The following is a 16,151-nucleotide window of genomic DNA, read 5'->3' as shown; positions in this document are numbered from 1 at the left end:
CTTCCTCAAAGAAAGACGTGTTGGTGGGATTGAGGAGGTCTTCGAAGTATTCCCTCCACCGATCCACAACATCCGCAGTCGAAGTCAGCAGAACACCATCCGCACCATACACGGTGTTGATAGTGCACTGCTTCCCCTTCCTGAGGCGCCGTATGGTGGTCCAGAATCGCTTCGAAGCCGTCCGGAAGTCGTTTTCCATGGCTTCCCCGAACTCTTCCCATGTCCGAGTTTTTGCCTCCGCGACCGCTAAAGCTGCACACCGCTTGGCCCGTCGGTACCCGTCCACTGCCTCCGGAGTCCTATGAGCCAAAAGAACCCGATAGGACTCCTTCTTCAGCTTGACGGCATCCCTCACTGCTGGTGTCCACCAACGGGTTCTGGGATTACCGCCACGACAGGCACCAACAACTTTGCGGCCACAGCTCCAATCAGCCGCCTCGACAATAGAGGTTCGGAACATGGTCCACTCGGACTCAATGTCCCGCACCTCCCTCGTGACATGTTCAAAGTTCTCCCGGAGGTGTGAATTGAAACTCTCTCTGACAGGAGACTCTGCCAGACGTTCCCAGCAGACCCTCACAATGCGCTTGGGCCTGCCAGGTCTGTCCGGCATCCTCCCCCACCATCGCAGCCAACTCACCACAAGGTGGTGATCGGTAGAAAGCTCCGCCCCTCTCTTCACCCGAGTGTCCAAAACATATTTATATATATATATATAAATGAGCCAATCACCACGCCCCTACGCCTGCCTGTACCCACCCACTCTGTGCCCTATATAAACCATTGTATGTGAATGCTTCCATTAAAATCTCCTGAGGATTGAGGGAACCCCTCATGAAACAGTTCTGTAGAGATGAAGTAGTCTTGTGATTTTTCCCACACATACATATATATGAAATAATATATGAAATACTCAAGTTGGTGAATCATACGCCACCCCTCTTAACCACGCCCCCCGCCACCCAACCAAGCCTCCGCCCCACCCCCGATCACACCCCCCACCCCCCCCAAACCTCCCGAAATCGGAGGTCTCAAGGTTGGCAAGTATGCAAAAGATGGAGCTAACCGTTTTAATGACATTCTGACTTTGCTTCAATCAATAACGAAGCAGCATGTCCTCATCCCCCAAAAATGTGTTCTGTAAAAAAACGTCCAACTGGAACTCTCTAATAACTGAAGTTCCTTGGGTGAATAATATAAACTCACTATACCGGTATGTTTTAGCACTTTCATGGCAGATCTAAGTAAGAACTTTACACTACTCTATATTAGAAATGGCAACATCGGAGGATGAATGTCCCATAACAAGAAGATGGAGAAAAGGAAGAAGCTTGTCGACTACAAAGGTGGCGGACGCGTGCAATTTTTCAGGATTTATGCAGATCCCAAATACAGATCAGCAGGTATTAGAAGGTAAGAAAAGTTGCTTTTGCATAATATTACATAACAAAACACCAGATATGTCTTACCTTATAGACACAGCATAATAATACTGGTATGTCGAAGCACAGTACAATCCATCAAGTGGTGTGGCTTCATAGCTTACCAAAGTCGTACGAAAACATTTTGATAGATTTTTGAGCACCGTGTGTAATGTTCTATATTTTCAATGGAACACATTAAATGTTGGCGTTTACTTGAGACATATTGCAGTCTACACAAATCTCTTATGTGTGACTGCCATCTACTGGTCAAACTTATCATTTCACAATGTACCACATAAAATAGCTTCGAGGTTGGTAAGCAAACCCAGAATTTTTCCGTACATTAGGCGCACTGCCGAGTTTTAAAAAAATACATTTTAATTGTGCCTAATAGTCCGGAAAATACGGTAGATTTTTCTTTTTTTTTTTTGAGCTTGTAGTTAGCATTTTCTATGTTTATTTTTGAAAGTTATTAAAGCTGTTTACACAAAGGCCAAGTAAATTAGTTTTGCATTTTCAGGTGTAACAGTACTTTTGTACACATAAAAAAAATAGATTTATTTTATATTTATCCAAAATACTTGACTGACCTGACTAATTGCTTCTTTGGATCCAAGATGTTTAGCAACTTGTCAGCATAGACTTTTTTTGACGCCGTGAAGAGGATAATCTGCAATATTAAAAAGGAATAAAATGTGTTTGTTAGCCAGTGCAGTTCCAGATAACCGCGAGTCAACTTGCCTCGTGTAAAATAAGTTTTTACCTCATACATTTGCGACATGCGTTCGAGAAACTCTCGGAAAAAGGGTCTCAATCGCACATACACCTAAGAAAGAGAAAGTAGAAATATAAAGAAGAGCACCAAGGACTTACAAATATCCGCCGTACAGCTACTACCTGGTATATCACGTCCTGGAAGAGCACAGGGAACGTCAAAGCGGCATCTTCCAGCTCGTTCAAACTGCAATGGACCAGAGTTTCATCCTAAAAAGGTACAAATCACATTGAAATATATTTCTACTCAACCCATATTCCAAGGGATCATTGACTGCTTACCAAATCTAGGACAAGAGAAAACTCTGGCGCGCTGCGGGTTTTCAAAGGTAAAGCTGGTTTGCGCGTCAGCTGCTCTTCTGTCAGAGGCGGCACATGCTTGATGAAAAAGTACCTTAAAGACAGTTTAAGAAACAGCATGAAGAACCACTGTTCACAAGTCAGGACAAAATGCACAGTGCTGATATTACAAAATCCAAAACCCGTGAAGTTGGCACGTTGTGTCATTTGTAAATAAAAACAGAATACAATTTTCAACTGAGCGTATTTCCTTGAATTGCCGCCGGGTATATAGTATGTGCCTGTCTTGAATTATTGCCGGGTCAAACTCGCGTCGCAAAATAATTAGCGCGTGCTTAGTATTACCGCCGGGTCAAACTGGTGACGTCACGAGTGACACTTCTCCTGTCATCATTTTCAAAATGGAGGAGGCTGATTTTAATACCGGTAATTTGAAATCGCATAATTGGAAGAAGATTAAGAGCTGCGCTGCTGATCAGCCTCCGCTTGGGATGGTTTCCTACTGGCTCCGCTGTGAACGGGACTCTCGCTGCTGTGTTGGATCCGCTTTGGACTGGACTCTCGCGACTGTGTTGGATCCATTATGGACTGGACTCTCGCGACTGTGTTGGATCCATTATGGATTGATCTTTCACAGTATCATGTTCTCATATGTTCTCATAGTCATCAGTATCATCAGTATCACAGTATCATGTTCTCATAGTCATCATTGTCACCGACGTCCCACTGGGTCATTATTGTCACCGATGTCCCACTGGGTGTGAGTTTTCCTTGCCCTTATGTGGGCCTACCGAGGATGTCGTAGTGGTTTGTGCAGCCCTTTGAGACACTAGTGATTTAGGGCTATATAAGTAAACATTGATTGATTGATTGATATGCAGTAGGATATAAGGTCCAAGCTATTGAATACCGGTATGCTAAAAAGAACAGTAAGCAGCTATGTTTTATTAATATAACGTAGCTGCATGTGTCAAATATGAGTCTTTAAATGACTCCCGCCTCCTGGTGGTAGAGGGCGCTAGTGATCCTTCTTGTGACTACTCGGTTGCAGAAGAAGTGACAACGAGTGACGTGATATGTGCTGGGAACGGATTTGACGCGGGGGTTGCACGACGGACCTTTTAGGATGTAACACCTATGCTGGCTATGTAAACAACCGGGCTGAAATAAAGCACGTTCCAGTCCTAAATACCCAGTGTATTATTTATACAATATCACTTCATGGTGGCAGCGGTGGGATAAAGAGATCACCCACAGAGCAGAACGGGAGGGGGAGTTGTCCTGAGGAAAATTATGTCGTCGCCCGCACTACACGTGAGGAGCCGAGCTAACTGATAGCAGCGGTCTGATAGCAGTTTTCTAAACTGGACTTTCAATCGAAGCAGGAGGTAATAAAGGAAGATCTCCATCGGGACAGAGAGACTTTTAAAACGGAAGAAAGATAAGGAAGACTTCTATGAACAAGTTATCGATGCTTTTGATCAGAAGGAGCTGGCATGGACTTCATTTATAAGTAAAAGTAAGACCATAAAAAAGTTTTCTTTATTAAATGTGCTTTTCATGATGGTATCCTTACATCACACTCGAATTTTTACTGCATGAGGTTTTAAATTAATTAGCGCATGCTTACCTTTACAGCATGCCTTTGGTAAGCGCCGGACTGAGAAGAGGTTTTAAATTAATTAGCGCATGCTTACCTTTACAGCATGCCTTTGGTAAGCGCCGGACTGAGAAGAGGTTTTAAATTAATTAGCGCCCTGGCGGCAATTCAAGGAAATACGGTATATTCAATTGAATGGACTGCGGTTTTCTGAAGTGTTCCTGAGCCAATGTGGTGATATTCTTTACACACTGATGTCGCTTTTTGATGCAGTACCGCCTGAGGGCTCGAAGGTCTGTAATATCACCGCTCACGTGCAGTGATTTCTCCAGATTTTCTGAACCTTTTGATGATATTACAGACCGTAGATGGTGAAATCCCTAAAGTCCTTCCAATAGCTGGTTGAGAAATGTTGTTCTAAAACTGTTGGACAGTTTGCTCATGCATTTGTTCACAAAGTGGTGACCCTCGCCCCATCCTTGTTTGTGAATGACTGAACATTTCATGGAAGCTGCTTTTATAGCCAATCATAGCGCCCACCTTTTCCCAATTAGCCTGTTCACCTGTGGATGTTCCAAGTAGGTGTTTGATGAGCATTCCTCAACTTTATCAGTCTTTTGTGCCACTTGTGCCAGCTTTTTTGAAACATGTTGCAGACATCAAATCCCAAATGTGCTAATATTTGCAAAAACTAAAAAAGTTTCCCAGTTCAAACGTTAAATATCTTGTCTTTGCAGTCTATTCAATTGAATTTAGGTTGAGAAGGATTTGCAAATTGTATTCTGTTTTTGTTTACCAGTTACACAAAATGACAAATTCATTGGTTTGGTTTTGTAAAACGTTGGAAGGTTTGGAATATATTTTACAGGGCTTTGAAGGCTACAATGGTGACTCCCATTAGCTGCATCTTCCAAGTGTTTAATCATATTCAAAATAAATTTAAAAAAAAATTAAAAAGTAGATTCTTGACTCTCAATGATTTTGAACAATAGGCAAAATAAAAATAAAAAGTGCAGTTAGCCATTAAGACCTCACATTGGCTTTGTAAGGTCACATTAGGACTTCAGTAGAAACCCTGGAACCGATAAGGAACTGGATCGTAACACAGAATAGAAAAGTGGAAACGACACCGAAAAAAACGTATCTATTCCCTTGCTAAACATCTTTTTAAAGTCCGTCATGATGGCGACTTTCTCACACCTAAACCGCCTCAACACTCCGAGCAAGCCGTCCTTCCAGTCTGGACCAGCGAACACCACATTGTTAAGGGAGATGCCACCATGTGAAGCACTGGAGTCAAACACAGCACTCGGATGGTCAGGCATGTGTAGATGACCGAGACCCAAACTGGGAAGGTGCAAGCATTCCTCTCCAGAATGCAGCAGTGGAGATAATTCAGCATGATTTTGGATCCATGATTTTTTTGCACATAAGCCAGAAAAGAACATTTCATAAGAGTGCGGCAAAGTCTGGTTAAGCGGGACAAAACTAGTCCTATGTTGTTGGGGAGCCGCTGCCCTTTGTGTCGGAAAGGATGGTGGAGCTACTCAACTGTTAGCATCCTTCATGAACATCTCTCTGTTCATCAACTGAAGGAGGTATCTGTCCTCAACGGATGGGGCAACTTTCTTGCTCTGTTCTTTAAAAATGTTGGCATTTTGCAAAAAACAAGCTAAATTCAGACCATAGTATCGCTTACATGAGGAGAAGCTAATTGCTCTCCTACATTTGGTTCTGAGTTTTTGTAGGCTTAAGATGGGATCTACTTACGGGTCAAACACCTCCCAGTCATCCTCATATGACGGCTCTGCAGGGGTGGAAGGTAAAGTGTGTGGATAGCTGCCAACTGGCAAACAACCAGGAGCTGTGGAGAAAGAAAGAGGGCAAATAGTTCATTTAGGTGTGCAAGTTTTCAAGCCCAGTGCACAAGACCTGCACATTCAAAGGAAGATGTAGCGACTATGCTGTCCTGAAGTCATGGGTTTGAAAGACGTTCTTAACAAATTGCTTATTTACTTTTGGGTGAACACGTTTAAAAGCTTTTCGAAAAGTATTTAAAATGTAAAAAAAACAAACACAATCACATGTGATTAAGTATTTACAGTTTCACTCAATAGATTAGATTAGATAGATAGTACTTTATTTATTCCGTCAGGAGAGTTCCTTCAGGATAATTACAATTTTCAGCACAATCCCATTCAAGATCAGACAAACATTACAGGGAGACAGAACAGGATCGCTGACGGGTCTGCCGGCTTCCAGCGCCCCTTACAAAAAAGATGACATACATGTAAACAGGGGGGGGGGGGGGAAGAATAGAAGATTAAAATAAAATTAAAAAAAATAAAAAAAAATCGGTCTTAGCCTGGGCCCTGGAGTGGGGGTGCAGACTGAGGCCAAGGGGGAAAAAAAAAAAAACAGCAACTCATAGCCATAGTACACATCCCTCTTCCATGTGTGTAAGAGGGAAACATCAAACATCAAAGAACACAGAGGACATTAAAGACATTAAAGCAGCAAATACAACCAGACACTTCTACATACAGCTATGAATAAAAAGTAAAAGAAACATATCCACTGTGGTGGCCTCTGCGGTGTTCCACGCCATCGTCCGGTGGGGAGGAGGGAGCATGGCCAGAGACAGAAGCAGACCCAACAAAGCAACCAAGACAGCCGACTCCGCTCTCGGCCAATGTCCAGTCCGCATGGGTGAGTGAGGATACGTCCAAGGTGACTGAGGTGTCCGACACCTGCTCACCCAGTCGAGACACCGCCAAGCCTCTCCGTCCCAGCGCTCAGTGCTAGCTCCGCAGTCCTGTCCCCTCATCCGCATCTCCACCAGTCCCTCCAAACAGACTCAGGTGTGGCAGAGACCCAGCAGCTGGTCTCCATGGCCAAAAGGCTTCCGGGAGGCAGATCCAAAAGTCCACAAAAAAAGCTCCACAGAGGTCACGAAACTGGCACCCCTTGTCACACAGTCCCAAAGGGTCCCGGACCAAAATGCAAAAAAATATAATAACACATGAAAACAAGAGGGAAACACAAAAGGATGACACAAGAGCACAGAGCTCCTGCCTACAGCAGCCACTACAGCAGCGCCATCTTGGAAAAAATAAATAAATAAAAGGGTTGCATATGACTTCACATCTTGTTTTTCTTCTCCGCGGCATAATTCACATGATGATCAACTTCTAGAGCGCTCTAAAACAGGTTTGCATCCAGGATGTCTCTGTACATTGCTGCCTTCATATTCCCTCTATCCTGACGAGTCTACCACACACACACATTCTGCAGAGACCCCTCCCACCCCCACCAAGGACACTTTTCACTGCTGGACTCTAGAAACAGCTTCCGCAGCTTCCGTAGCAGAACTTCCAGGTTCTGTAACGGCTTCTTCCCTCAGGCCCTAAGACTCTTGAATGCATCAAATAATCCCCTCAATTCCCCCCAAAAATTGATTAATTTACGGGAATATAAAGCCAAGACAACATACCTCCATAAACGTGGATGCATATGCAAAAGTGCAATATATTTATCTGTACAGTAATCTATGTATTTATATCTGCACCTTATTGCTCTTTTATCCTGCACTACAACCAGCTAATGCAACAAAATTTTGTTTTCATCTTTACTGTCAAGTTCAAATTTGAATGACATAAAAGGAAGTCTAAGTCTTTAAGTCTGTGTGCGTGATTGCGTGTGTGTGTGTGTGTGTGTGTGTGTGTGTTTGCGTGTGTATGACCATATTTATTAGCACAATACTGTTTGGATAGGGAGGCCGTTGTGGTTATTTTTTCAATGTATAGTTACTTCCTGGCAGCGGCGACTGCAATTTGAAGTGTGCCAAATCATGTTGAGGCACAACAATCTTAAATACTCAAAAGTTTAAAACAGTTTTCAGTAAAGTAGTACATTTAAAAGTACATAGATTAGCCATTTTTATCATGGTATCAAATAAGTATCATAGGTATAGGTTCACTACTTAAATTTTGGTATCGTGATAACCCTACTTCTGTTTAAAGCTAACTGAGCAGTAAAAGCAGAACAATCTGAGGGTCTGGGAAGATTCCGAGCTGGTGTTTACCTGTTAATGAGGGCATGTCAGTTTCAGTCACAATCTCTGCGTCCTCTATGGTGGAGTCTGAAGTCATCTGCAGTCTCTGCGGAAACATGGGGGCAGCGTGACAAGCGGTGATGCCCTCGGAGGATGTGAGCGTGCTGCTTGGCATTTCCTCTGCCTGCTCGATGTCTAGTTGCTTCATGATCTCCTCTGCCTCCATCGCTTGGCCAGGAGAGTCCGAACCCGGAGTGGCTGAAACGAGGGCCACAAAATTAACATTGCAATCCATAATATTGCATGTTAACAATTATCATGTATTTCGCTGGTCATCTTTTTATAATTTTTTCATGCAAAAAAAAAACAAACAGAAAACATCTCAAGTAGCCTTTCCTACAATTAAAGAAAAAGAGTTGAACTTGAAAAATGCAGTTTTCCAAACACAAATTTATTTATTTGTAGCAGGTGGCAATTAATCAATTTGGAGCGCCACAAATAACAACACATGATTAGGGACAGGTACCAAAAGCCAGCTCCATAATGGCAGCAATGCCCATGTAAACAGTAGTAGCCAGACCAAAGAAGAAAAGTAGGCAAACATTTTTGGCCACCGATCTGATTTCAAGTCCTGAATAGATTTTTTTTTACGAGATTATTGAAATAAAAACATTTCATAGTAACTTAACTTAAAACTATAGTAAGTAAACATAATAACATATTTTTATTAGTATGATCTTATTGAATTTGCTAGTATTCAGATGATTAAAAAAAATCATGCAATAAATTGTGGTACTGAATTTCATCTAAAAACTGTTAAAACAAAATGAAGTGGCTAGTGCCACTAACCAAGTTAAAACTACTATCGGCTCCCATTTATATCATTTAAGCTTTGCCATGAAAGCCTTATTTTTTATTAACATTAACAAAAAAGACCCCAGAAACACAAAAATACCGATTTAACCACTGATACCATACTATGTATCGATAGAATCGACATCTGGATCGATCACCTCTACTTTACCGGTACATCGAAATGTTATTAGTGGTTAGCTTCTTGTGTTGTCCTGCTCAGTGTGTGTGTGTGTGTGTGTACGTGTCGCATGCTTAGCCATTCCTTTTCCTCTATAGTTTTGCAGTAATAATGGTACTTGGAAGAAACTTGAGTTTATTTTCCGGGATGGTGGTGAGGATTTGTATCTAAGAAGAGGCACCGTGGATAGACGACATGTTTGTTGCAGCTTGCTCTCAGGACATGCGCCTCCTGCATGTCTGCATTTGTGTAACAAGGACTCCGGAAATGTGATGGTGTCTTTTTGAGCATGCATCCCTTTTGAAGGAACCTTTCATGCGAGTACAATCTTTACATGCACACACTGGGAAACAGCTGCGGTAAAGATCGGCTGGGCTTGGAAACACGTAACCCCAAGTCCTTACCCTGACCCTATCACTGATCAGTTAAAAATGGCTATCAGTGTCTATTCATGCGCTAATTGACCTCAACCTCAGCCATTTGCAACAAGTGCATGGCAGTAATAGTGCGCAAGTAATGTCTTGTAAGTGTTGTAGCATCCCAACAGAAGATTGTAGTTTTTAAACCTTAGTGCCTACCTTAACACGTCAACAGCAGCCCTCATAATCCGCCTCAGCCCTAGCCACTATAACACTACACCATAATACATTATGCACCAATGATGGTTGTGGCAAGGAGGTTGCATTCACAAACACCAGGAAATATGAGCATCAACATTACAACGCAAGCAAGTTGTTTTTTTCACGTTAGGTATTGCTGCAATAATTATGAGAGTTTGTTGTGGATTTTGTTTCTTGCTTATCATAATTTATATGACTGAAGTACAGAATTGAATAGAAATGTAATTTTATTCTAGATACCGCAGTAAAGCGGTTTCAAAAGCCTGGCAAAAATGCCGCGACATGTAATGGTTTTAAACAAAAACTTGGTGAGTGTTATTTTTTTTCTGGCGCGTTTTACATTGGCTGGTCTAAAAATAAACTACATCGCCCAAAAGCGGGACGGCAATGAGCGTGGAATGCTGTTAAGGGGAGGAAAAGAGAAAGCGTGCAGGAGAAGTGTGTTCTGAGTAGATAAGAGGAATAGTATTTTTGCGGACATTTCCTGAAAATTTCATGAAAATCGGTCCATAACTTTTTGAGTCAAATTGCATAGTACATATCTACAATTCAAAGAGGAACTTCACTTTTTGGGGAATTTTGCTTATCATTCACAATCCTTATGTGTATTCTAAATAGTTAATAAATGCGATCAAACATCATCTTACATTGAAGCCAATGGGAGTTAGTCTATTCTGCCTATAAAAGCCCTTAAAAACACCTCCATTCATATGATGATATACAAGCTGTAAGTATATATGTAATGAAGTAAAAGGCACATTTCTAATATTTCATATTTTCGTATATTGCTCATTTTAAGCATTCAAAAACACATCACGATGTTCAGGGTTTCCCCTTAATGTCATTGAATGTGGTAAGCCACCATGGCATTTTTATTACCGCCTTACCTACAAAATAAGTTGTTTTTTTACTTGAAAAAATGTTAAGTAATATGTTGTAGCCCCCAGGAGAAATGACACAACATCCAAATCTATTTTTAACTTTCATTACCAATCTTATAAGAAACTGCCCAATTCCAACAGGTTTTACCTCCCGTGTACACACCTTTGTCTGCGTGAGTCGGCCCCCACCCTACTCGTTGTTTCTAAACAAAGCTTGTTGTTCACAATACATCATTTTAATGGAACACTCCACGGCCCACTCTTGCGCTGGAAAATTAATCACATTTTGATTTTGATTATGGCTTCTCACGAATATGAAAACATAATAGAAAAAAATGATGATAATAATAATAGGCTGCGCAACGTGCATGCAAATTCCGGAACTTATGACGGAGAAACAGTGCCGTCATAGCGAAGGTTGATATTTAGTCATTATTAGGTCTATTTTTAATGCTTGGCGATCGACTGACACACCCTGCGCGATCAACATAATGGCCACTCCTGCTCTAGATCCTGTATCCATCTCTGCTCTAGAGCCTGTGCAGGTGTACCTTACGTTGTGACCGGGTCAATCTATACAATTAAGTGAAGTACCAATGATTGTCACACACACACTAGGGCTGGCGAAATTATTCTCTGCATTTGACCAATCACCCTTGATCATGTTTATGAAGTCTATTTTCAAATGTGTCAAGAAAAAAAATTGCGGTGATGGCTTCAAGATATACTGTACACTTAATGTACATTTTCATAACATAAAAACAGATACTTTTGAAGAGGATTTGAAATCTGGGAACAAAATCTAATTTTTTGTGAAAAAAAATCAGGGATTTTATTTTCAGGCCATATCACCCAGGCCTAGTGGACACACTGCAGAGACTTTAGATGCAAGCTGATAAAATCCGATAGGTGTTTGATAATGTAAGATCAGGATACCACTAGTTTCCTCCCCGTTTTTGTCCGATAAAATCTCATACACCGGTGTCATGGACTGATTGCAGTCCTGTGGGAAAGACTAGAATGTCTGCCGGGTAGAATACAGATGTGTAAATACTCAAAGTTGAAGAAATTCTGTGTTGTTTTACCAGTTTTAGTTGCTGGTGAGAAAAAGTTGAAAACAGGAGAAAAGATTGTTCCCAGCAGTGTAGTGCGCGGCGTACTGCTCGCTTCCTCAACTGGAGCTTCAAGCTTGCCGTTTGGCTTTAAGGGCTTGCTGTTGCACGTCATTGTATCTGAACCAAGAGAGAACAAACATGAGTGGACAACATGACCGTCAAGTATTGCTTCATGCTGCTTAAATGAACAAAACTCTACCTTTAATTGGACTTTTTCTGCAAACCCTGGAGACTGATTTGTTGGCAAGGGTTCTTGTTTGCGGTGTTGAAGTAATGAGATTACCTTCAGAGCTACAATCAATGCGACTCCTCTTGGCGGGAATATCCGGCTCCACCTGCCAAATACACAAAAAAGGATGCAATGAAAAACTTTTACAAAACTTTTGGTGCACTTTAAAAGAGAGTTGACACACTATTTACAAGGTCAATTTCAAAAGACTTTTCCTACAGTATATAGTAGAACCTCAATTTACAAACTTTTCAATGTATGAACTTTTACATTGAGCCAAATATGGATCTGTGTGCCATCCATCTCTCTGTGTACCAACGTCTTAGTCATTCATTTCTATCACGCCTGCTGGCAAAAAGCAAGGCACATCATTGTTGCGGAGGCAGAGATATCCACAACACTTGCTGCACAGGACAGGACACGCAAGCCATAGCGTGTGTTTCTTTTCTCCCCATTCACAAAGTTTTGTCTATTTTGCTAACTTAACATGGGTCTAAAAAGCCAACAAACCAGACGAGAAAGGAGGAGGAAAAATAACTATTTGCAAGGAAAAAGGCCAATAACGACAACATAATGGGTCACTAGTAAGGTCAAATTTTAAAGCATCACCAAAAACTAGGCACGCTGGACAGAGTTCTTGTGCAGCAAGGGTCAAGTAAAGCCCAGCTTTTTCCAAGTGAAATGAACAAAAGAGGAAGAAAGGCGTGGGGCTCTCTTTTGGCTTGCTGCTCCTCCCTGCCACTCCACTCTCTACATTCATCACTAACATTCATCTTTTCTTACTCGCGTGCCACAAATATTCACCAACAAAAAGGTAAAAATGACACTTGACTTTTTTTTTTTATTGGGGGAAACATGGTTGTTAATGATTTTGAGAGCACCATAGGTATGTGTGTGTGTGTGTGTGTGTGCGCGCGTGCATGTTGACAGCGCAGTTTACTAATGAAGTGAGGTTTGGAAAATACTGTAAAGAGATTGGTGATCCATGACACCCATTGTTATGTTTGTTTGATACATATACAGTACACACTATTACACTGTCTTCAGTTCAGTTTCAGTTTCTTTCCAACATGCATACAAACAATGTAATTCATCACATATTTCCAGTGGTTTCATTCCAGCACCTTCGAAAAGGAGTAGGAAGAAGTTGAGCTTATGTAATCCTACCCCTTTTCATACCATAGCAATTTTAGCCCATTTCCTTGTTCACTGTAACATAACAGTGAACAAATACATTGCAAATAAATATTGTACCACGTTAAGTAAACAAATATTACATTAATAATCTTTGTCTCAATAAAAAAAATGTAAAAAAAGGGTTCATGATGTTGACCATAATTCTTGTTCTGTTTACTTTGTGAACAGTCTCTTGGACTGAATCATATTGGTGCTTTGTTTCATTTCTTTGATTAATCCATTCCATCATTTAATTCCACATACTGATAGGCTAAAGGTTTTAAGCGTTGTACGAGCATACAAATGTTTTAAATTCCATCCATCCATTTTCTACCGCTTATTCCCTTTGAGGTCGTGGGGGGTGCTGGCGCCTATCTCAGCTACAATCGGGCGGAAGGCGGGGTGCACCCTGAACAAGTTTCCACCTCATCAATTTGATTTTTTTAATTATATTTTCGTTCTTCAAAGTGAGCATTTTGTTTTTTTAGCAAAATAGGGACATTTGTCGAGGCTAGAACCACTCACACATCTTTACATCGTTTCCTATTGAGACCACTGCTTCACTTGACAAACTTTTAAATTTATGAACCAAGTAATTGGTAACCGAGGTTCCACTGTACTTATAATCCCTTTCCGAGCACCCTACAGATGGGGTGAATATCATATTTAAGATTTATGTCTAATCTTTTCAGCACACACTAAAAAGTATTGGACATTTTGTGATTTTACCAGTGTATTTAAAATGTAAAAAAATACAGTGCAACCTCAACTTACAAGTTTTTTGAAGATACAAGGTAATCTCTCAGCTTTTTGTTTTGGTTAAAGTTGGGTGCAAGCTAAGCAGGGCCAGTGGACAAGGTGGGAAGAGGTGGAGAAACGGAAGATCAGCGGGAGGGACATATGGGAGATGGAATCGAGTAGAGTAGGTCTCCTACTTCGAGCAACCTCTGATGTCTTTCCCACCCCCAAAAACCTCAACCAATGGCTGGGTGAAGATCCAAAATGCCCCCTGTGCTCAACACCAGCTACACTCAGACACATCCTCACTGGCTGTAAAGTGAGCCTCTCCCAAGGATAATACACCATAACAAAGTACTCAAATGCTTGGCAGCAACCCTGAAAAGCAGGAGAACAACCAACAACTCCTTGCCACCCAGGACAGCCAACCTGAATATGCCATTTGCCTTTGTTAGAGAGAGGGAACAAAGGCAACGAAAGACACCATCAAGGCCCACGTTGGGACAGCTGGAGCTAGCTCGGGACTGGCAGATGCTGGTAGACGTGTAAAAGAAACTCATCGTTCCACCAGAGATAGCAATTACTAACTTGCGGCCTGACCTAGTCCTGTGGTCCAACTCCCAGCACATCGTGTACTTTGTTGAACTCACAGTCCCTTGGGAGGATGCGGTGGAGGAAGCTTTTGAGCGGAAAAAACTCCGATATGCAGAACTTGCTACAGAGGCTGAACGGCGAGGCTGGAGAACACAAGTCTGCCCTGTAGAAGTTGGATGGCAACATCAACAATTAGGCTGATGAGGGAGCTGGGAGTTGGCGGTCAAGCTCTACGTCAGGCCATAAAGGAAACATTGCGGGTGGCAGAGCGGAGCAGCCACTGGCTTTGGCTAAAGAGGAAAGACCCCAACTGGTCTCCAAAATAAATCATTACTCATACTGAGGCTGGGCAGATGCTGAGTGGGATGCTTCTGGGATACCAGAATGCAATGCTGATCTGCTCCAAAACATCCGGCCTTACTTGCTAGCATTACCGTATAGCTAGAGATTGAAACAACTTTGTATTTCAACCACTGGAAACCAAACCTTTAGCAGTAGTCCAGCTTCCACAGCCTTCCAGCCGACATCCTGTTCCTGCTGAGGCTTGTTTACCCGCCCCCCCAGCTCGGCTTAATGCTCACGCCAAAGGCTGTTCTGGGTCTCAAAGGGAGACTGTTGCTGTGCCGCGTTATGAACAACGGCCATGTCCTCTACAGTCCCCCTGCTGCTTTGTAATGCCTGAAAAGTGTCAAATCACCTCTTCTCCGTCACAACACCGATTGCGAAATAGCATAGGAATATCCAGTTATTCAACACCATTACTTGCTACTATCTCAGCCTTTCCTATTCTATAACTTGTTTCATTGTAGATTTTGGATCGAATGGGACGGGAAGACATCAATTAGAAGTAAAAGGGATTTCAAAGTCCTCTTCACTCTGCTGGAATAGGTAAATGCTGTACATTATTAATGTGTTATATTACTTCATAAAACTATTGTAATGTTGTTGTTTGTATGACTAGAGTGTATCAGATTATAGTTTATCAGACAATATTTCTTATTTAAAAGATTCTTATTTTTAAAAAGGCATCTTACATGTTAAAATGACAACGTGTCAGGAGGACCGAGCACAGATTTAATTGATTTCAATTCATTTCAATGGGCTAGGCTGCTTTAAAAGCTTCCTATTATGCACGCATCTTACCTGTTGGTACACTTTTTTTGCGGATCGCTATGAGTCCCAAAAATTTTAAATCAAAGTGTGGAGGCATGGGGGAAATACTTATAAAACAATATTGCCTTCTTCCTTAACTTGGTCCTAGCGAGCCTTTTGGAATTTGAGACTTTAGGAATGTAATTTGCCTTACTTAGGTCAGCAAATATCACCATATATGGTAAAGTTTTACCCGAAGAGTTGTGCCAGTCAGTTATTTTTATTCAGTTGTAGTCAATAAGTTGCTTTTTCCCTACTCTTTTGTTGTGTGGCAGACTGGCTCGTACATGCAAAGATCCTCTGCTGTTGCCCATTTCTACCAAAAAGAAGCATATAGTTCGAGCTTCAATCTGTCAGTAGACTCAATAAACAAACCCTGTTTCCATATGAGTTGGGAAATTGTGTTTGATGTAAATATGAACGGAAAAGGATTTGCAAATCATTGTATTCTGTTTATATTT

At 41.6% G+C, this 16,151-nt stretch overlaps 2 protein-coding genes across 2 annotated transcripts in view; one reads left to right on the top strand and one right to left on the bottom strand.

The window, feature by feature from the left end:
- The window catches only part of LOC133563665 (CTD small phosphatase-like protein 2-A), a 49,021-nt gene that overhangs the window by 13,194 nt on the left and 19,676 nt on the right, over nt 1–16,151 (bottom strand). Inside the window, exons 3-10 of the mRNA XM_061917928.1 lie at nt 12,001–12,136; nt 11,772–11,918; nt 8,183–8,410; nt 5,869–5,962; nt 2,481–2,592; nt 2,322–2,408; nt 2,188–2,250; nt 2,015–2,094 (exon numbers count right to left, since the gene is read on the bottom strand). Of these exons, the coding sequence (XP_061773912.1) occupies nt 2,015–2,094; nt 2,188–2,250; nt 2,322–2,408; nt 2,481–2,592; nt 5,869–5,962; nt 8,183–8,410; nt 11,772–11,918; nt 12,001–12,136 (947 nt within the window). The remainder of the gene's footprint in view (nt 1–2,014; nt 2,095–2,187; nt 2,251–2,321; nt 2,409–2,480; nt 2,593–5,868; nt 5,963–8,182; nt 8,411–11,771; nt 11,919–12,000; nt 12,137–16,151) is intronic.
- LOC133563667 (uncharacterized) overlaps nt 15,287–16,151 on the top strand; it is a 57,190-nt gene continuing 56,325 nt past the window's right edge. The window contains exon 1 of the mRNA XM_061917931.1: nt 15,287–15,426. The gene's annotated coding sequence lies outside the window, so the exon portion shown is untranslated. The remainder of the gene's footprint in view (nt 15,427–16,151) is intronic.

Source organism: Nerophis ophidion, linkage group LG12 (assembly GCF_033978795.1).
Source record: "Nerophis ophidion isolate RoL-2023_Sa linkage group LG12, RoL_Noph_v1.0, whole genome shotgun sequence".
In the NCBI taxonomy this organism is placed as follows: Eukaryota; Metazoa; Chordata; class Actinopteri; order Syngnathiformes; family Syngnathidae; genus Nerophis; species Nerophis ophidion.
Note: the sequence above shows the minus strand (reverse complement) of the source record. Positions and strands in the feature narration are given on the sequence as shown.